This window comes from Epinephelus lanceolatus, chromosome 13 (assembly GCF_041903045.1).
Source record: "Epinephelus lanceolatus isolate andai-2023 chromosome 13, ASM4190304v1, whole genome shotgun sequence".
Taxonomy (NCBI): domain Eukaryota; kingdom Metazoa; phylum Chordata; class Actinopteri; order Perciformes; family Serranidae; genus Epinephelus; species Epinephelus lanceolatus.
The window spans coordinates 27,201,973-27,223,919 of record NC_135746.1 but is presented as its reverse complement, the minus strand read 5'-3'; the positions used below and the strand labels follow the sequence as shown (position 1 = coordinate 27,223,919).

At 39.4% G+C, this 21,947-nt stretch overlaps 1 protein-coding gene across 14 annotated transcripts in view; it reads right to left on the bottom strand.

The window, feature by feature from the left end:
• Window positions 1–21,947, bottom strand: part of LOC117270903 (DNA (cytosine-5)-methyltransferase 3A-like) — a 72,610-nt gene that overhangs the window by 26,973 nt on the left and 23,690 nt on the right. For 7 of the 14 annotated variants that reach the window (XM_078173934.1, XM_078173933.1, XM_033648893.2 and 4 more), the window contains exons 4-6: window positions 14,712–14,835; window positions 14,302–14,339; window positions 14,044–14,160 (exon numbers count right to left, since the gene is read on the bottom strand). The exons of 5 other annotated variants lie outside the window; for them this stretch is intronic. In XM_078173934.1, coding sequence (XP_078030060.1) covers window positions 14,044–14,160; window positions 14,302–14,339; window positions 14,712–14,835 — 279 coding nt within the window. Of the gene's footprint in view, window positions 1–2,648; window positions 2,792–14,043; window positions 14,161–14,301; window positions 14,340–14,711; window positions 14,836–16,656; window positions 17,635–21,947 lie in introns of those variants that run through there. 2 more of the 14 variants (XM_078173938.1, XM_078173943.1) reach the window with 2 other exon arrangements.

Sequence of the window (21,947 nt, the reverse complement as noted above, 5' to 3'; positions counted from 1 at the left end):
CTATAAATGAGCAGCTAAAATCAGTGGATATTATCCGTCATGTCAATTTGTAACACACACCAGCAGTAAAACGCAGCTGTCTTGCATGTTTAACATTGCATGAAACATGTAGACGTGTATCAGTTTTTGTTGGTTGAAATACAGTTAAAAAAGAAATGAAAGTTAAAATAAAAGTGATCTGTGAAACTGCTTGGTGTTGTAACAGAAAATGTAAGAGTGCAGAAGAAAACAGCAGCTTGTGAGGGACAAATAAAGGCCAAAGGACAGAGAGAGGTTGTAATGTTGTGAGTTACGACTTTGAACTTTGACGAACCCCGTGGCCTGGTCAGTGTTTTCACTCTTAGTGCCGCCCCCTCGACCTCCGACCCCTCACCCCACGACCTCACCAATGAGCCATTTCTTAAAACCACACCCCCTTTATGAGCGTGACTGACCCTGACCTCAAGATGAACCCGACATTGCTCAACACACGCATACAAACACACACATATACATGGTACAATTAAGAGTGCAGTCAAGACCCTCTCTCACATTGTCATGTCTTTCATTAGCATCGATCGCAGCCGTGGGACATGTTAAAGGAAAACAATCAGTGGTTTTCCATGACGCTCTCCGGGGGTCTCTGACAATGAAATGGACCAAACAACATCTGTCTGATGAATGTTTAAGGACAATACCAACATGTTTGACCTGACTGTGGTGTAATGATTTGGTGGCTTGGTGTTCTCTTTCTAATTTTCAACAAATCTGGGAGTCACTTACAGCTGGAAAATGTTTTAGACTGGTAATCAAACTGACTTGAACAGAAAAAAAATGACTAAGCTAATCAAAGAATGTGTGTCTGATGGCTGTTTGAAGGACTAAACTAACCCTGACGTTAACACTGCAGCGTAATGAGTTGGTGATTTGCTGTTATTTTGCAGTCATTATCATATTTAGAAACCACTGGCTTTTAAAATTTTAATTCATTTCTCACTCTTACCCCAAAAACAAAACTGGCATTCAAGTAAACTGAAAAAATCCAACCAGAATTCTAGTAGTACTCTTGTAGTAAAATGGACATAACAACAAGTGTCTAATGGCTGCTCAAGGACAATGCCAACTGCAATGTTAACCTCGCAGCATGTTAATTTGGGAGCTGCTTGGTGATGTTTTCCAATTATCAACACAGCTTTCCTGGAGAGCAGAGAAGTGGAAAATGCTTCAAAATTTTAATCCAATATCTTTCTTTTACAGACAAATAAGTAAACAGACAAATTAATTCATAAAATGAATTAAAAAAAATGTTTGTTTTTGGATATCAAAAAGTTTATAAATCCTGATGGTACTGTGCCGCGTAATACAGGTTTCCTATAAAGCTTAAGGGAAGTTAGATTTAAGGCAATTTTAAAATAACCCAACCTGAACTAGAAAAAACATTAACCTACATCAATTACTTTGGGACAAACTTGCCAAAAATGTTTACTGTAACATAAAACATGACTTTTTGTTCAAGTTTAAAAGATGATCTACTTTATTTGTTAAAAAAAAGATGAGAACTTTCTGCTGTGAAACCCATGGGAAACAGTAAACATTATCATTAAAGTATCCATTTGGCCTTTGGTATGCCGTGGGAAAAGTTAAAGATGTGGTAAATGTATATGAGTGTCATTGGTTCCGCTACCATGATCTGTGTGGGGTTTATGAGAGAGTCACTGGGTCAATTTTGCTACCAATTATTTAGAGGTTTTATAATGCAAAGTCAGAAAAAACAATTAATAAAATCCCACTTCCCATATGTTAGCATTTTTTTTTTAATTTTGAAAGATGTATGAAATGGACTTAAGACATTTTAATACCAATTAAGGTCTTATTTTTAGATGAATTAATTCAATGCCTTTTAAAACATTTCAAGAAGTTGCAGGAAACCTGTAATATTATAGTGGTTTTGGTATTTATAGCAGCAGCACTAGAATTTTCACAAACTGCTTGCACTTGTTGTTATTCACTGTTATTTTTATTTCTTTAATTTGATCTTATTTTGTATTACCTCTTCTATTCTACTTGACTTCCTTATTTATACTTATATTTTTGCACTGTCTGTACTGTGGGTCAATTCAGAGGCAAACAGGGTTGGAAACCACTGTGTTGGAGCATATACAGAGGAAATACAAATGAAAGAACCACGAATGTAGGCCTCACAGAGCCTGTGTTATTAGCTGATATATCTGGGTATGCCATGATGTCAGAGCAACCCTAAAATGTTGGGCAGGTGATAGATGGGTGACATAATAAGGATTCATTTGAATGTCTTTGCTGCCAGTGGAAAAGTGAGAAACACATTTAACTCCTGAGCTCCCAACTTCCCCCAGACAAACAAAAAGCAAACAGGAAGTAAACAAAAATGACCTCTTCAGTCTAATCAAACTCTCTTTCAGAGCTTTGATGACTAAGATCTCCAATTTCTTCAGGTATTTGACATAAAGCCTCCAGAAAGCATTTTTAAAAATATTTTACTTCAGCTGACACAAAAACAAACTTGCCATGAAATAACATCTTAGCAGCAGAAACAGCACTTCCTGTTTTAAAAACAACCTTAAGCATACATTTCCTCACACACTTACATTCTCTGCAACACATGCACACATGAAAAAGAAAAGAAAACTTACAGGCTGAACACGGCAGCTCTGCAACTGCAACCCTTCCTCCCTGGCTCTCTTTCTCTCTGTCATTTTCTTCGTCTGTCTTTCTCTCACCTCCTCCACCTCTTCCTCTCTGTGCGTCTCTCCTGGGCTACTCTAGCCCTCAAGCCTTCTTTACCCTCTCCCTCTCCGCTGATTGGCCACAGCAGTGAAGTGTGTGATTTACTGGCTCCTTCACTTAACAGATGTTTAGGTGAACTTCACAACACACACACACACATGCACAGTGAGAGGTGGTGTAGAGTTATGTCTGGTAGCCCCGGGGGTTTAAGGGTGATGACGACACACTCACACACACACAAATCCAGGCTAGTGTTTACATGTGTGTATATGGGGTGTGTACGTGCACTGAGGTTAAAGGTTAGGTAAGCCTCAGAGTTGACAAGGCAATAGGATGTGTTAGGGTCAGGACCTCACATACATACACAGGCATGCACACAAAAAGTTCACATTACTGGGAACTGTGAAATGCAGTTACACAGCGTGTTACATGAGACAGTTTAGAGTCACAGGAAGAAAAATAAAATTACACTGACTGAATGTCTATAAACTGAATGTGAGAAATAAAGAGGAACATTAACTCTTTTCAGTTACTCCTACTACTACTAATTTATAACTGCGCTAATTTGCCTTTTTCTGCCACTAGAGGGAAGAAGATCTTCATATCAGACTGGCAATAAAGTAATAAAGTAAATAAACTTAAACACAAATCCTTGACATATAAAAGTTATGGCCACAAAGCAACTTCAGCGTTTATTTGGAGTCTTATTTCTGTCAACATGAGTAATGTAAGTCCAATATTCATTCTTCTGTTAACCCCGTTTTGGATTTTACTGACTCCTGTGACACATTCTCACGTATTCTCATGGACTTTCCACATCCACACATGACATGCAAGGTACCCTGGGTGCATTGGTTGTTAACGTTCTGGGACACCATGTCAAGTTCTGCCTGTTACATGCATTGTCGTCTTTCAAAATACACTTCTGTTTTCACAGGAAATTTAAAGTTTACATACAGTCTCTTTCAAAATAAATGCACTACGTCGGAACAAACACTACAAATTGACACTTTTTTTCCCAATACAACAAATACACAGGGTTGGGTTTTGGCAACAAAAGCACGTGGTTAGGTTTAGTTAAAAAGAAGGTTTGGCTTTAGAGTCCTACGGGACGCGAACACCACTCCCTCGGGTGAAAGTCGTTGTTTGTTGGACCCAACCACCACCGCTCCTGCCCGCCCCAATCGGACTTTCACCGCCTTAACTTTCGTCCTTGTCCTGCCGCGTTTCCCCCGACGCCGCTGGGCACTGTTAAACTATAACAGCAAGTGGCCATGTATCATGACGACTTTAAAGGATAACTTCGGTATTTTTCAACCTGGGCCCTATTTCCCCATGTGTATGTGTGCATATGATTCATAGGTACCACTCGTTCTAAAATTGGTTCAGTATTGAGGCGCGAAACGAGCTAAAACGGTAATGGGGGCAAATGCGTCCCGTATAAAAGTGCTTTTTTCCGCCACTGACCGGTTCAGATCGCCAGTGCTATCTCTGTAGATAGCATATTGTAGCAGCCCTGGGGCAGTGGTGAGTGTGAATGAGTGGAGTCAGCTGTCAGTCAGTGTTGGATCAGAGAGGGGGAGGGCGGCCCCGCTGGGTACTGTAAGTTAGTATGTGTGTAAGAAGTGTGTGTGTTACGCTAGAAGAGTCAGAGGACAGAGTTTTTTATGTGCTACCCCCTGGAGTGTTACCGAAGTTTTTGGTGTGCTCAAATAAACGGGCCTTTTTCCCGAACGCAAGAACAGGATGTCGTGCAACACCCTGTACAGCTTTCATAGGCTGCCTTTGTCAGACGGCGAGATGCTGAAGTTGTGGCTAGTTGTTTTACAAATGGATGCTAACACTCCTGTCCAGACACTGCGCCTTGCAGACCATCGGGTCTGCAGTGCTCATTTCTCCCAAGATGACTACTGCCAGCCGAAGAAGAGAAGATATCCAATCCCGAAACACCTCTTCCTCAAGAAAACGGCTGTCCCACGAGTAGAGAGAGCTACAGACACAGTGGAGCAAAGCTCATGACATCACACAGCCCAGAGGTAAGGGAAAGGCTAGTATGCTATTTACAGAGATAGCACTGGTGATCTGAAATGGTCAGTGGTGAAAAAACACACACTTCATACACACATACTCACTTACAGTACCCAGCGGGGCAGCCCTCCCCCTCTGCTCCAACACTGAGTGACAGCTGACTCCGCTCATAGCACTCATAGCACTGGCGATCTCAACCGGTCAGTGGCGAAAAAAGCACTTTTAATGCGCAAACTTACACGGGATGCATTTGCCCCGGTTACCGTTTTAGCTCGTTTCGCGGCTCCAGTTGCATCCGCCTCCCTCAATACTGAACCAATTTTAGAATGAGTTGTACTCATGAATCATATGCACACATACACATGGGGAAATAGGGCCCAGGTTGAAAAATACCGAAGTTGTCCTTTAAAGAACGCCTTTTCTCACTGGTTTCTGAAGCTGCAAGTCACTGCCCAAGTGCCGGATTTCAATAATTTCAGAGTAAGACCGGGCTCACTCCCGAGAAAAATATTAGGCTCTGTAGCAGCTAGATGTTCAACTTTCTTAAGCAGCTAGTTGCTAATTTTGTCTGTTTGCCATCCAGAGCTGGGCAGGTAATGTACGTTGGGTTTATCAGTGCTTTTTGGCCAATACAAATGACACTGCATCACTTCCTCCTAAATACAGCAAGCAACCATAAAGCAAATGAGTGCACTCTGCCGGATTGAGTGCAAAAACCTGTCCACATATACTATGAGCGACAAGAACAATCAGGGAGCCTATTGAGCCCTGAGCAAGCCTTTTGGTTTTGCTTTGAATATATGTTGGAGGTGAGCGAAGCCTCACCAAAATAGAGCCGGTGTGAGTGTTTTTTTTAAGCAAGCGACATCAGCCTGTTTGCTGACACATAGAGCAGTTTAGGACTTCTTCATTTGGAAACACTGAAACAATCTGATGTTTGCTCATTCGCATGCAGTCAGGAAGAGGTGAAAGAGTAAAACCAAACCGGCCCTTAGTCCCGTGGGGCTGATTAGGAGCAGGAGTAAAGAGGAGTTTAGATTAAAAGCCTTTTTTGGTCATAATAAAATACAGTTGCAATGGTTAGTTGATTAATTATCAGTTTCTCTGGTTTTAGCTTTTCAAATGAGAGAATTTGCTGCTTTTTTGTCTCATATATAACCATTTATGTAATATTTGGACTAGACTGTTGGTCAGGCAAAACAAGTAGTTTGAAGATGTCACCTAAAATAACAACCATATGTTTTTTCTGACATTTTATAAATCAAACAATTGATAAATCAATCAGCACATTAATCAGTAGTGAAAATAATCTTGGGTTGCATGCAGCCATAAAACACTTGATAGCTGATAGCAGTCTTGAGCACCCTCAGATGGTGCAAAGGAAGAGGACTGCTGATGTAAACAAGGGTTCTGCACAATGCACTGTAGTGAGAAACACTAAATGTAACTGTTTTTGTTAGAAAGCATGGGTGCTTTAATATGTTTGTAGTTCTTTTATTCGCCATTGATCAGATGTTGCTGCAGAAAGCATATGTGTGTGACGTACACTGCAGCTCTGCACATCAGGCCGAGTGGTTAGAGGTGAAAACAAGGTCACAGCTAAGAGCGTGCATGGCGTGTGACATGCTAAATTAAATCAAAACAAAATGAGGTTCAGCCAGTGTTTTTTTTTCTAAAGGGAGAAAAAAAAAGTCCACCCTCTAATATATACAGTACACTATTCCCTCAGTACTCGGTATTTATTTTCTTGGCTGTAACTTTAGACATGAAGTGAAAAGATGCCAGATTTTTTTTTTCATCCCAAAATTGGAAAAGACTTTGCAGAGTTTACCAGGTTTCTTTCAGACGGCAGCGAAATGGGATGTTGATGGGGGTGTTAACAGCTGGCTGCAATTCAACTGACAGAGCAAACACACACACACAGCAGAAACCTGGAGCTGGTTAACCTCTTGTCTCTGGCGCTGATTTCACCTCATTCTCTCCTGTCCAACACACACACACGTACACACATTCTCTAGGTTTTTCTTTCACTCCCTCACTTGACGTTATCTGTCTCGTTCCTGGCTTTACATCTCAGTTACATCTTTTACCTTTTCTATTTCCCCTTTCTCTCATACCTTTATACACACTAAATGCCCCTCTCCTTAAAGGCGCTGTATGTAAGAATGTGGCCAAAACGGTTACTGCACTCAAATTCAAAATACTTCCGCGAGTTGTGTCCGCCCCCCCTCCCCTACAGATTCAAGGTCTCTGGACAGCGGCACGCTGGAGACTGATTTGTTTGCCCACGGGCGGCTGCCGTGGCAGGGCTGCATCGCCGCATCCTTGATCTTCGGTTTTCCAGCGGACCGTTCGAGCAAGTCCGGCTTCTCTGCTGCTAACGCTGCTGCCGGGATACAGCGGAGGAACCGGCTGCTAATGTTATGTACCGGAACACTGCTAATGCTGCTTGCCGTGCTGCTGTAGCTCAGTCGTAACTGTAACCGATGCTGAGACTCTACTGACTGTGTAACTGGTAGAGGGCGGTGGGCGGCGCAACAGGCCAAAACACAAATTCAAAAGATAAACATGATTTGCGGACCGTAAAATATTTTTTTAAATGCGAATATTCTGGCTGTACTATTGTTGTCGGTGAGATCAGTATGTTATATGAACATTATTCCTTAGTCTCTGTGACATATTAGGATTATTTTATGACTATTTGCTTTAGATTTCTTACATATAGCTCCTTTAATAACTTCCATTCTTCTTTTCTTCTGTAACATTTCTGTTCCTTTTTAATCATCCTTCTCAAGTCATAAATCTTCCTTTACTTAACTTTCTCAATTAAAAATAGAAATAAGTCTGTGATCATACAAATGATTCACTTATAAAATACAATGCATTGGTGAAAATCAATCCAGTGGTCTACAGTCTGTCTGGCTTTTGATGTCTTACAAAAACTAGTGTCTAGTTGGAGCCCCTTGTCCCGTTTCTGATGTTTCTGAGTTTAACCAAAAAGTGAATACCATCGAAACTCAGATGATTTAACTTGAAATTCTGTTTGAGGCCCAAAGATGTTAAATTATCCAATATTGCATTAAAAAAAAGCAAAGATTTGAGAGAAATCCAAAAAATGAATACAAGTTTGTTCAGCAGAATTTATTTCTTTCCTCTTCCCTACCCATTAATCGTCTCACGACCCCTCAGATTTAGATCCTTATGTTGAGAACCACAGGAATAAAGTACATAATGCCTCGTTTCCACTGCATGGGTCAGCTCGACTCAATTCACTTCAAGCAACAGGTGTTTTTTTCTATTTAATTTTTCTACTGCAGATAGTACCACCTTAGTGTAGGCAGGATTTTCAACTGATCACAAAGCAATGCCACGTGAAACTGCTGTGACACCATCTTGCAACACTCATTGGATCCTTTAATCAGCAACGATGTCTGCCCTTCCTTAACTGTACAGCATAGTGTACGTTTTTTGTTGTATGTGTTTTTTTTGCCACTAGAGGGCAGAAGAATTCCATATCAGGCTGGCAAACACAAAACTTTGACATATAAAAGTTGTTATGGCCACAAAGCAACATTAGCTCTGATTTGAGTCACCGTATGCTTGTATTTCTGTCCACGAGTAATGTAAGTCCAATATTTATTCTCCTTTTAACCTCGTTTTGGATTTCACTTCACTTCCCGAACTGTACGGCATAGTACGATTTGCGGGCTGCCATTTTTTACAATCGGGGTCAGGTGAATAAAAAAATTGTGGCGGCTTTCACAGTATCCTCGCTATCTAAAAAAATGGTAGGTTTGTGAGGGATGTCTCGTGCCGCAAGAGTGATGATTCTGTCTGACCAATTGGTGGTCTGCAGTGTTTTGACTTCATCTTCATAGTATCGGCTCAGCTTGCTTGGAAACCAAAAAACAGTGAGTTGAGTTGAGTAGGGCCGTACCGTACTAGCTCTATCTCAACCAGCTATAACAGTAAAATGTTGCTCACACACTGATGGATCAGTATGAACAATCTAATAATGTTATATACTATTACAGGAGACGTTCTTCTGCAGAATGAATTCTTCTATTTTTGTTACTTTAAGTATATTTTGCTAATACTTTTTCACTTTTACTTAAGGAGGATTTTGAATGCTGGAATTTTACTTAAAAGTACTTTCACATGAATGTACTGTATGGGATCTGAATATTTCTAAGTGAGTAAGTTAGATTTATTTATATAGTGCTTTTCGCAGACATAGGTCACAGAGTGCTTCACAAGGCCATGCTTCTCCCACTGCTTCCTTCCTTTTTTGCTCTTACCATATTGTTAAACTTCCTTCCTTCTTTTTAGTCTCAATTTCCTTCAATACACTCATGCGAAACATAAAATACTTCACCTATGTTTTGATGGTAGGTGTGAAAACAGTATGCAAAAAGATGGTGTTGACAGGAAGTCACACGTGCTCTACCTCCATCTCTCTCCACCTGTCACATGCGTGCAAAAACCAAACAAAGGCAAGCTGGTGTCAGTTTGACCAGCTATGGTTTGGGTGTGTTTACATACGGCTGAATTATTCACAGTGGTGGTAGAAGTAATCCGATCCTTCAATTAAGTAAAGGTACTAATACCACACTGTGAAAATACTCCACTACAAGTAAAAGTCCTGCATTTAAACCTTTACTTAAGTAAAAGTATATAAATGTTTTCAGCAAAATTGATTTACAGTATTAAAAGTAGTCAATGTTCAGTAAAATGTTCTAACTAAAGCTGTCAGACAAATGTAGTACAAATACCTTAAAATCTGTACTTCATGTGAGGATTTCCATTTTCTCCATTTAAGCCCTCCTAACTGCAGATCTGTTGTTGGTGATACATCAAAGTTTAAAAAAAAATGTTTCTAAATATATTCAAGGCTCAGAGACAATGGGTATGAAACTCCCAGCAGCCGCATCGCAAAACAAAACTGCTTTGGTTTGTGTCCATCAAACACAGACTGCAACACAACAAGTTCAAACAACTGAGAGCGGAAACTGCAGCCGCACGTGCTCAGCTGGTCCATTAACCTCTCTGTTCTTCTCACACACTTTTTCTTTACTTCACACACTCCTACATCCCTGTGTGCTGCAGCCAGCACCATCTGTCAATCAACTTGAATTACTTTCTCTCTCATGACCATATACGCACACATCCTGGCTCTCTCTCTCTCGCTCACTCTGTCTTTCACTTTTACGTTTTTCCTCGTGCACACACGCTCTCTTGCAGCTGCAGGCATTTACTCACACATCTCACAGCCTCTCTAGGTTACAACAGTATTTTCTCCAGTGTGTTGTTTTGTACTCTCTGTACACTTGTACTAGATATCTATATTTTATATGTGCATATATGTGATATAATCTTTTTTTTAGTATCATAGTATCATAGAATAAAGTATCTACGCAGGACTTTCCCTAAAAAAACACAATTCATAGACTCGGACAGCAGTATTCCCTCTCAATCATCACTTATGACCCACTGGACCCACTGGAAGTGTGTGGTGGTGTATTTTTCTTTGCCCTCTGCCTGTACTTTCATATTTCCTCCTTATTTTCTCTGTTCAGGATGCTTATGAGCTTGTACCCCTATAGCATTCAGGTGAGGTTAGGGCTTTATAAAAAGACTGCGACCAGGTGCCAGACCTCAAGAAGCACAGCCCTGAAAAAACGCAACTATAGTGAGGCGAAACACCAAATGAGAGTGAATCTGGGGTTGACTTTTTCTTTAATTTGGCTGGCAAGTGTGTTTACCATCAGTAACCAACCATCCTGCATAGTATACATTTAACAAGTGATTATTTTTGAAAAAAAAAAAAAAAAAAGTTGTTAGTAAAGAGTTGCCTAAAGACATCCAACAGACACGGAGTAATGTGATCATTCATCTGAAGTTGCAAGTTCACTTTTTTAGCTCTGTTTTTGGTCACCACCAACTCCTGACAGAAATAATTGGCTCTATAGCTGCTAAATGCTCCACTATGTTCATCAGCTAGTCGCTAACTTTTCCACTGTCTGCTGTTTGGTGCTACGCAGGTCGTAAACAGTGGGTATATGAGGTTATTTGTTCCCTAGCAGGTACATCTGCAGTTGGCGGGAGGTAAATGAACAATTTGTAGCTCAGCTAATTTTAAAAACTTGGAATAATGAGTTCATCAAACATTTTTTCCACTGAATTTATGCTTCAATGGGAAATAAAGAGCAAAATTGATACAAGGCAAATCTCTGCTATATTCACTGTCTCAATGATCGGTAACTGTCAAGCCACCAAAGTCGACCGCATATTTTGTCTGCCAATAGATGACCCTAAATCCTACACACTGGACCTTTAACACCACGTTTTTGAGAGTGCGTAATAAGTTGCCAACAGAGCCATAGACAGGGTTTTAGAAACAGAGTTCAAATTCCCCACCCACTTGGGTAATGTTTGTTTCATGAGTATCAAAAAAAAACAGTTTCACAGTTTGATCTTCCTCCTTATTAAAATATACTTTCTAGATTTTGTTTCATAGCTTTCTCAACAGTTACGTAATACTGGCGGAGAATACTAAATCTGACTATTTAGAGTAATCAGTCACTCAAATATCAGAATCTGCCTCTAAAGTGGTAACATGTGTTATATGTGAACGTAAGCTCCACTTGATGTCACTAAACTGCTTAGATTTCCAGAAATATCACTGAGGACGTGACTTTACTGGCCTGAATAGCACTTGGTCTGACAGGGCTGTGGGGGACAAAAAAAGGTTGGGAAATACAGTTTTATAGCTGCATGTTCCACTGGTGCACTCAAGGGCAATACATGTCAAAATCAACCAAAGTCGAATTCTTTTAAAAATACAAATGGTGCATGACAGCCACTGAAAGGCAAAGCACCACTTTTACTTCCAATGCTACTCCGCTGTGTCAAGTGTTGAGTAAACGTGACCGCAAAGGCCAATGAAATTAAAAGGACGCACACTTCTCTTTCACCAGCCAACCGTGTCTGTCTGAGAGGGGAAGTCCACTCCCTTCAAGTGTAAACAAATTATCTCTACAGAGAAAAGGCAGGCAGGAAGATTGCAAAACACAAGTGTGATGATGACCAGAGAATATATAAATATATTCGGTGGTCAGCGGTTTGTTTCTTAAGCTATATTTACAGTTTGACTGAAAACAGACAAATTTCGTTTGCTATAAATGCTGAAGATGTGTTCCAACAAAAATTGTACAGGCAACGGCTGACACCGGCTAAATGGGCCAGAACCAGAGGAAACTTCTAATGAGTCTTGAATTCTTTTAAGGACAATGAACTACTCTGAAAATAAGTTCTGTCATGTCAAATGTTCAGTTTAATATAATGATTTAGTTACTGTTTGATAATTATCACATAGCCTACAATGTGATACAAAAACATTTCATAACAAGAGATGTGCACTCAGTAGAGTGTAGATCTGCACCAGGCGGCTGCCTGAGCTATTTGAGGCCCCCCTAGATAGTTCTTCAACTGCAGCAGATGCACTGCAGAAGCTTATAGAAATACACTCCTCCTGTATTTTTGACAAAGCCATTGCACAATGCAGGGAGCAGATTGATTTATCCTGCTAACAGGCACTATATGTTAAATAGAGATACAATATAATCATGAGGATGAATGTATTTATAATAACTGAAGCACAATCACAAATCTTTGATCTATGTACTCCCAACTGGAATTTTAGGGTATTAACTTTAGGCTACAGAAAAACAAAGAAGTAAATAACAACAATGAACACAACTAAAACGGACAGAAAAGAAACCATTTAACTGCCCTCATATGTACTCATGGTACTGTAGAAGTATAACTATTAAGGCAATTGACCAAATCAACAAAATCTGCAAGTCTACAAAATCTGGCAGGCAAAACGCTCTGCTTCTGAAACACTCCCGATATGACACCGTGCAGCAGGCGGAACAAAACCTCGTCACCTCCCAGCTCCCTTACAGTCAAGATGGTGTGAAGATAACAAAAAAGGGACTTATTCATCTCATCACGTGCCCAACTTAAGTGGGTCATAACAGATCAGGTATGGAATTAATCTGCAGATGCTCAGGCTTAAAATGATACCAAACTTTTCTATGGATGTCGGTTTTTGAGCCACGATGAGTGCCTAAATGTGGCCTGCAACAGATGTAAGGCTTATTGTTTTTAGCTGAGACACTTTTTGGAAATCTTGCGTACCAACCAGTTAAGAGGAGTAAGGAGTCAGCAGTCAGTGACGGTATGAAACAGTCAAAACAGGTTTTTTAAACAACTGTGAATCACTGCAACCAAGAGATAAAGTCATAACACAAAATATTAGGCTGATTGGTGCAGTAGTTTTATTTGAGTCAAATGAACATTTAAAGTCCCCCTCCAGATATGTTTTAATTTGTAAAAATATTTGGTATGAAATAAACAAGAGTGTTGTAAGCATCACCTTGTACCATTTTAGCTATGCTGCGAAATGTTGGTGAAATAGCCAATTTTTCTTGAATTTGCACTTCTCTATATAGTGAATTAGGACATTATGTTACCAATTAAGGCCTTATTTTGATTTGGTTAATGAATTCAATGCCTTTTAAGACTTTTCAAAAATCCATGGGATCCCAAATCTAGCTCGCCTGGGGTATGGTTGAATCACAGATTTTAGGGAAGTCCACAGATATCACCCCCTTCAGTAGAGGAACATGAAAACACCACTTTCGTGACAAACTTTGCACAGATAGAAGTCAATATAGTCAAAGTCAGACATTTTAGGGGACATAACGAAAGAAAAACACGTTTTTGAGTGGAGGGGGACTTTAATAATATTAAAAAAAACAACGAACAAAAACATATATTGAGTTCCCTAGCACATTAAAATCTAACTGCCAGTCATGATCACATTTTTAGCACTAATGCCCAACACTGAGCACATTACACTTCTGATGTGAAGGTTGATTTTCCTTTTACTTAAGTACTCAGTACTAGCAAATAAACGTGTTGACTTCTACTGTATTTTGGTTGCTTTACAACACAAAGCACCATTCTACAGATCCAACTGAAAGTTAGATATAAGCCAAACGTTACGCAGCAAACACTGTACAACAAAGATTTATATGTTATCTGTATTTGTTACATGAAAAATTATGGTCTTTCAAACTGGCCTGGTTTATTCTGATTAAGGGGTTCACTTGAGGCCTTTTATTCTGATTGCCTCTAAAGAAGATGAAAGCCTCCATGTTACTGTAGCTATAAATTCACACAGACACAAACTGGTTTCTCTCCCACCTCCATCTTCCAGCGGCTGAGCCATTCTTCTCTCTGTCTCCTGCTGATGTAGTACGGATCTCCAGCCTGGAAAGTCACCCTGGGGACTGGCCTCCTCCGCAGCCTGCCAGTCTCACCCTGCACACACAGGAACACACAAAAAGGCTTGTTACATACCTTCTCTTTAATCTGCGTGTACTAAAAGAGAGGATTTGTCTTCATTTTTGGGTATTAAAAAAAAACACACATCAGAAGTAGGGTGGCAACTGGTTTTCTCACCTCTCTAGGGGAGTCACAGTTTCTGTCATCTGGCTCGTCTGCAGGAGAAGAAAAGTTACAGGAAATGGCCCATTTGTACAGATTTAACAAGAGGTTTAATGAGGAGGTAAAGTCATGGTTTTCATCACTTTGCCCCGGCATTGATATTTAAAGTCGAAATGCCCTAAAACACTGCAATCTGGAAGTCATTTGACTATGAAAATTTCAGGTAAATTGAAAACAAGTCCTCTTGAAGACATTACCTTTTTTATGTATAAATTCTCACATCCTTAATGCATCTAAAATGTCAGGAAGTTAGCTGTTGTGTAAATCAAAGGCTTCTGTAGATAAGTTAGACAGTTTTAATTAGTGCATGTATGGGCAAAGTCATATTATATTAATAATTATATGACTTTGTATTAAATCTATACCCTTATTCTTCTCGCTTTGCTCTAGTTTCCGACGCCCACGCTTCTTGCGAGGGGAAGGGGAGGGCTCCGGCTCCTCAGGCGGGGTTGGGGGGGCGTTTGCACAGGGGTCAGAGGTCGCCATCTCCTGGGAAACAGACGGAGCACAGTCTAGGTCTGAGAAAACTGCTGCTGGCCCTCGTCTGGACTCATCAAAGGACTCCACAGACATAATAACCATACACACACACACATATATACACACACACACACACACACACACACACATAAAACTCATTCATACACACACACACAATCAAAGAGCTACTGCAATACAAGCACATACCTATTAGTCTGCCCTTGTTAGCACAATGCAGAGCAGGTACCTCCAGCAGAGTGTGTCTGCATTGGATCAGTATAATAAACACCCCCAGCTCCCATTAACACACACACACGCACACTAATAAGATGAGATGGGGAGTGCTATTGATGTCGTTAACAGTGCTAATGATTAATGAGCACATGTTGGAGAAACTGTTTGTGTTTAATTATATTAAAATTACATAATATGTGGAATAAATTTGCTTTTAAAATTGCATACTTTTTAAACACAAGTATTTTACTTAGCAAAATACCAAGATAACAACTACTGCTATTACTACTATACACCCAAAAACAGTCTCTTGTGCATACCAGTATTTGTAATTCAATGGTTTATCCATTAGCTCACAAGCAGTAATGATGCTAAACGCCGCTCTGAGAGGCCAGCGGGATTTTTATGTGTGCGTGTCGCTGACAGGCCAACAGATTTTATAGATGGGTAGTTAGAAAGTGGAGAGCAGGGGTGAATGTCAAGCTCAAAGGCTGCGCTAACGCTAGCTAGCGCTAACAAGCCCACAAAAGGCTGTAATGAGCAGGTGAGAAGGCCTGTAAAAGGCAAAGAACACAAAAGGTGACTAAAAGGGCCTCGGGACAAACTTAACTACACCAGTACACACTTTTAACACTGGGTACTTAAACAGGAATAAGGTGCTGATACATAGGTGGATTTTTTAGTGGCTAAAACATGCCACCTTTAGGCAAACATGTATATTTTGCATTAATGTGTGCTTGCCTTTTTGTAAAAAAAAATACTGCAAATAGTTGTGCCACTGCATCAACCCAGCTCTGAAAATTAATGCAGGATTAAGCTCTAAAAAGAGACAGGGTGTATTATGTCTTAAGTCTGTGTATAGAGGACAGTGCAGCCCTTCAGCTTGTGTTTTTAACAAGCACTATATTACAGAACTGGCAGCAGATAATTCTTTAATAATCCAAATTTGCTTTACATAAAAACAAGATCACTACTAATTCTCTATATACTCTCATGAATGTGTGTTTTAACTTTGTGAAAATGTATAAATATTGAAATAAACAACACGTGTTCAATGGAATTTGGGTCCAAACATTGAGAAATGACCTGCTGAAACAAAAGTGACTTGACTGGAAAGATAAAAATGACATTTCTGTTCATAACACTTCATCCAGAAATCTCAACATACTGCAGGAAACATAAAATACACAAAGCATTCAAACTAAATGAATCAAAGCAGTCAACTAAATTCAACCCCTTAAGTCAAGTTGTTGAAATCAGTGTAAAACTTGCTATGTAAAAATCAACCAGCAGCTTTGAAAAATATACTGCAATAAATTAGCTCACATGACTTTTAAAACTGCGCACAAAACAATCAAAATAATGAATATGAATTAGCCAGATGACAGTTTCTTAACATTAAATCATTAAATTAAAATGAGTGCACCAGTATCAGTGTCTATCTTGGGCACATGCGATACCATCACAACGCTCTTGATAAGAACACATGGCCATAACATTTATTGTTTTCCCCCCAAAATGTAATTAAAGCTGCATTAAGCAATGTTTTACCATTACAGTATGAGCTAACTTTTAAGCAAACAACTGACTACTTACACATTCAGCAGAAACAGAGGAATCTGGACTTGCAGTCATCTTTTTGGCCACATGTCGAATGTAAATTCAATTCAGCTCCTGAGAAAAATATCTGGATGTCTTTGGATTGCTATATGTTCGACGTTTCTTCAGCCACTTCGCCTTTCCGCCATTTTCCGCTACACAGGAAGTGTACAGCCGGTTTGTGTGAGCCGACTGTACACTTCCTCCTGTGAGAGCAGGTGCATTTGTAGGGTTTCATTTGGGCCAGTGAATCAAAACTATGCCCTGCATGCAAACGCAGGCTGCAGACTACAGTGATGATTCACATTACAGGGAGCCATTTGATTCATTGTGATTGTAAAAGATATTGCTTAATGCAGCTTTAAAGTTGTATTAAGAGAATTTAACTTAAATATTTAGAAAAACAGTTTCAGGCACACACAACATTTGACAGTAGTTATAATTAAGAGCTAAACTCACACACAAACACACACAATACCTTCTGCATGTTCACTGGTGGTTTATGTTGTCTGTCACCCTTTCAAACAACTTCTGCACTTCCTCTTTTCTCAGCATCTAACCTTGATCTTGAATGACAGACTATGTGGAAAGTACCTGACTCTACTGTCTCTAACTTGAGCTGTGTGTGCACAGCAAAGCGATACAGCCTAGGGTAGTTTTTAAGTTGGATGAAACTTTGATGATGCCCAAGGGGAGGCTGAAGAGGGAACAGGATGTAGCAAACAATAAAACAATAGTGCACCAAAAATAATAAAATAAGCAGTCACACAAACCTAATATGGCAAATAAATGCATGATGGGCCAAAGTGCATTGAAGCGGTTTCCAGTCTCGGTTTGACTGATGGATGTAACACATCTGTTTCGGTTATTAGCTGTGAATCTCGTTCAGATTATGATATGTAAAAGACATGAGGTCTAAACTGAACATGTCTCAGCTTGAACTCTGTCCTGAATTACATTGTCAGTCAGAAAAAAAAAAAACCTGCAACATTTTCCACTGGGCTCCTTATCTTCAGGCCCACGTCTTAAGCTTTAAATTATATTTCCTTAGTTTGCTTCAGTTTTGCTAGCTAACACTTATTACTAGGGCTAGCTGCTGTAGCCATCTTGGCCAAAGCAGCTAGCCCTAGTTTCTGGATTAACGGAGTTTTTAAACTATCTAATAATAAAGTTATTCCTCAAAAACAAATAAACATACTTTACAGTGGTGAACAATCACAAACAAGTTGATTCCTTAACGTTTACCGACAGATACGTCTCTAATGATTCATTTTACGATTTCATTTTGCCGTCGACATAAGTATGATTATCTTCAAAGAGTAAAAAGAGAAGTAGGACAGATGTATATGCACTGATCTCATCTCAACTCAACTACACTCCACTAATTTATGAGGTGCATCTAGCTATGACAAATGCAGACTAACACGGCAGACCTGCAATAAATGAACGCCGTAATGTTCGGTTTATGTTAAAACTATTTCAGAGAGGTGTTTATTCAACTGTATGATCATTGTGGAGGCTGTAGTTTGTGCTGCTATCAAATATTATAGTGTTTTACTGACAGGTGTTTTTATTAAGGCTGCAACTAACCATTGGTTCTTTGTTAACGATTAATCTGCGGATCATTTTCTCAATTAAAATAGTGAAAAGTGTACTGTATAATTTCCCACAGCCTAAGGTAGCTATGTGAAAAACAGAAAAGAAGAAAGAAGAGAACAGACAAAACCTTTTTTTAACACCACATATGGTGTTTTAGAATTGCTGGTTGAGTCTCTGTGTAATCTAAAAAACAACAACATATTAATAAACAATATGTACAAGATGAAACGATTGACGTGCATGAATTGAAAACCATCTCAATCACTGCAATTAGTAAGCTTTTACAGAGAAATTCTCTTAAAAACAGCACTGTCAACTACTTTAGAGTGTACCTGCCTTAAATTAACCTTCATACTTAGTTTAAAGCACTAATTAAATGTCCATTTAAGATCTGGAAAGATTTTGATCCCTGCTGACACACTCAAACACTCAATATATAAAAGCAATATGATAGAGGAAAGGATGAAAACCAAAAAAGTCTCTTAAAAACACCAAAGATCAAATCTTAACTACTTTCACGCTAGATTTCATATTTAAAAGACTGTAAAAAAACCCAGATTAAGTTGATGATTTTATTCAAGTTTTTACAGTGTTTGTAATAATCTGACTTCCTCAACAACCTGTCATTACAGGATTTATTAGAAAGTTATTTGATCTGTGTGGTCTGTATTACAGTAGAGGACATTTAAGATTGTTCAAACAGACCTCAACACTAGCTCCAGAGTTAGTTGTAAAATAAGAGGCCAAAGAAAGACAGAAAGAAAGTTTTCTATGTACTGCCTGCAAGTCATGACACTTTTTTTTTCAAACCGTGCAAACACGACCACAATTTCCAGCATGTCTATGTGACCTTTGAGGTTTGGGCGCAAAACGGAAAACACCAAAAGAAACCAGACTGAGCTGCATACATGCCAAGATCAAATTAAAAGCTCTGGTTATCAAGTCATGCCTAAAATCTTAGGTTTCACATGACAGTTCCAGCTTTACTTCAGATAAAATCTTGTTATTAGGGTGCATGAAAAGTTTCATTATCTGTAACAGTTGACATCACAACTGACTGCGGCTGTAAGGGGGATTTTCATGTGAAAGCATTGCATAAATGCTGGGAGAGCTGCCATTATATCTCTTTAGTCTTACTGTACTTGAAACTACTCTGAAATGTTTAAGCAAAAGCCACAAGCGCACACACACACACACGCATAAAAACCACACCAGCTGCTCCACACATGGTTCTGGTGGCAACAAAAAAGAGAGGATCGAGGGAGAAAGGAAAGAAGAAAGAGGAAGTGACCGACACCTAACTTACAATGTTGTGACTGAGTGACAAAAAAGAAAAAAGAAAACTAAACATCTGCCAGAAAAAAATAAGAAGCATGGAGCGTGAAAAGAAAAAGGATGGAACCCTGAACAAGTTAAGGACCATGAAGCTAATCCACTTATCCGTAAAAAATATCATTACTGTACTAATACATGTGTACAGACAAGTATCTTTGTGTGATGACTTGTGATGGAGGTGAACGAGTGAGTGAAGAAGAGAAAGTGAGGCCTCCTCCCTCTCTGCTCTCTATAGTTAGAGTCACTGACAGCTCCACCCTGAGCTCCACACAATGGCTCTATCCTTGGATACACTCCACTGTGTGTTTGTGTGTGTGTTAATGGGTAACACACTGATCGCTGGGCAGGAGGCTCCAGTCAAAAGTCTGCTCCACAACTGCTGATGCAATAACACTGCCATACTATCGATGTTAACATTACAACAAGTACTAACATCATCAACAATGAGTATTACCTGACCTACTATGACAACTAAATCTTTTGTACCACTAAAAGTTTGACTACTACCACTGTTACCATTATGCTAATACGGCTACAACTATAGTAATACTACTATAGTCCTACTTATACTAATACTACTGCTGTTACTACTACAGGTGCTACTACTTCCCGCTATTGCCACCACTGCTACATCTATATCACTGCCACGACTGGTACTACCACTACAAGTACACTGCCACTATGATGCTACTATCAACACTATTACCACTACTATCACTGCTGCTACAACTGCAACTTGTAATATCAATTCAATTACTACTACTATTAGAACAATGACACTACTATCATTACTGCTTCAACGACTAAAACTTCAAGTACTATTACATTACAGTGATTACTGCAACTTCAACAACTACAGCAACAACTACAACTATTATACTACATGACTGCAACTTTTGCTAATTCTAGTGCTACTTCTGTAGTCTTACAACTACTACTACTGCGACTAGTATCAATACTACAATGGTTAACTACTGCTATTATTACTACTGCCATATTTATGTCAACACTGGTACTACTGGTGCTACTACTTCACTAATGCTATTATGAGCCGTTTTGCTACTGTCAATATTATTATCACTACTGCTACAACTACAACTGCTGATACTTCTACTACTACTACTTCCTATTACTATACGTCAACAAAAACTAGGTTTACTTCAATTACTACTACAATTAAGGCTATAAACACTATCATTACTGCTCCAACAACTAAATCTTAAAGTACTATTACACAACTATGACTACTGCAACTACAGCAACTACAACTATTACATTACCGCTAACACAACTGCAGCTTTTACTATTTCTAGTGCTACTTTTGTAGTCCTACTACTACTACTGCTACTAGTATCAATACTACAATGATTAACTACTACTGCTATATTTAGGTCAATACTGGTGCTGCTACTACTACTATAAAGCTATTATGAATCCTGTTGTGCTACTGTCAATATTATTATCACTACTGCTACAACTACTACTGCGGCTACGTCTACTACTACTACTACTTGTACTATTATACTTTAAAGGGAAATTTCGGTTTATTTCAACCCGTCTCCTATCGTCCTAAATTTGTTTCAAGTCACTAGTGACATAGAAATAATAGTTAGCATGTTAGCCGTTAGCCTAGATACAGCCGTAGCGTCAGACCTGTTAAAACGTAATTGAACGGGCATCTTTTCAAGTGCAAAGTTAGTCCACTAAACAAGCTTTTTCTCCACAAACACCGCCTCATATCGTTAGGATAAATGTCAGAGAACATATAGAAAACGACATGTAAACGTGTTGTCTTACCTTACCGGTGTGCTGCCATGTTTGTTGTTTACCATTTAGCTAAGGCTGCGACCGGTCCCATTCCTTGCAACAGAGGTATTCCTCTTCTGTGGGCACTGGGGCACAGCATTCACAGGTAATGTTACACCACCAATCTCCAGAGCTAAAGCCTTCTAGCAGTCATTCCTCCTCTGTCATCCTCTACCTGTTGTGCCTCTCTCTCTCCTCCTCCTCCATTCTTCAATTTCACGAAGCTCTTCGTCAGTGTATTCTGGCTCAAATAAATAAGGGTGGCCATCGACTCTCGATGTGGAAAGCCTATATACTAACATTCCACATTTAGGTGGTCTTCAGAGTTGTTGTCTTCCTTACGGTGTGTTTACCATTTGCCTCTGCTTCCCAAAGCGCGGCCAAAATATCGCGAGAACAAGCAGCGATCTCATACCGTGCCTGAAATCTCGCGAGAACAAGCAGCAGCAGCTGTAAGGCAGAACCGTACAGTAGCCTGAAAAGTTCATTCATTTATTTTATGAAAGATTTATAGAATAATGGCTGACTTTTTGCCAGACTTCAACTTT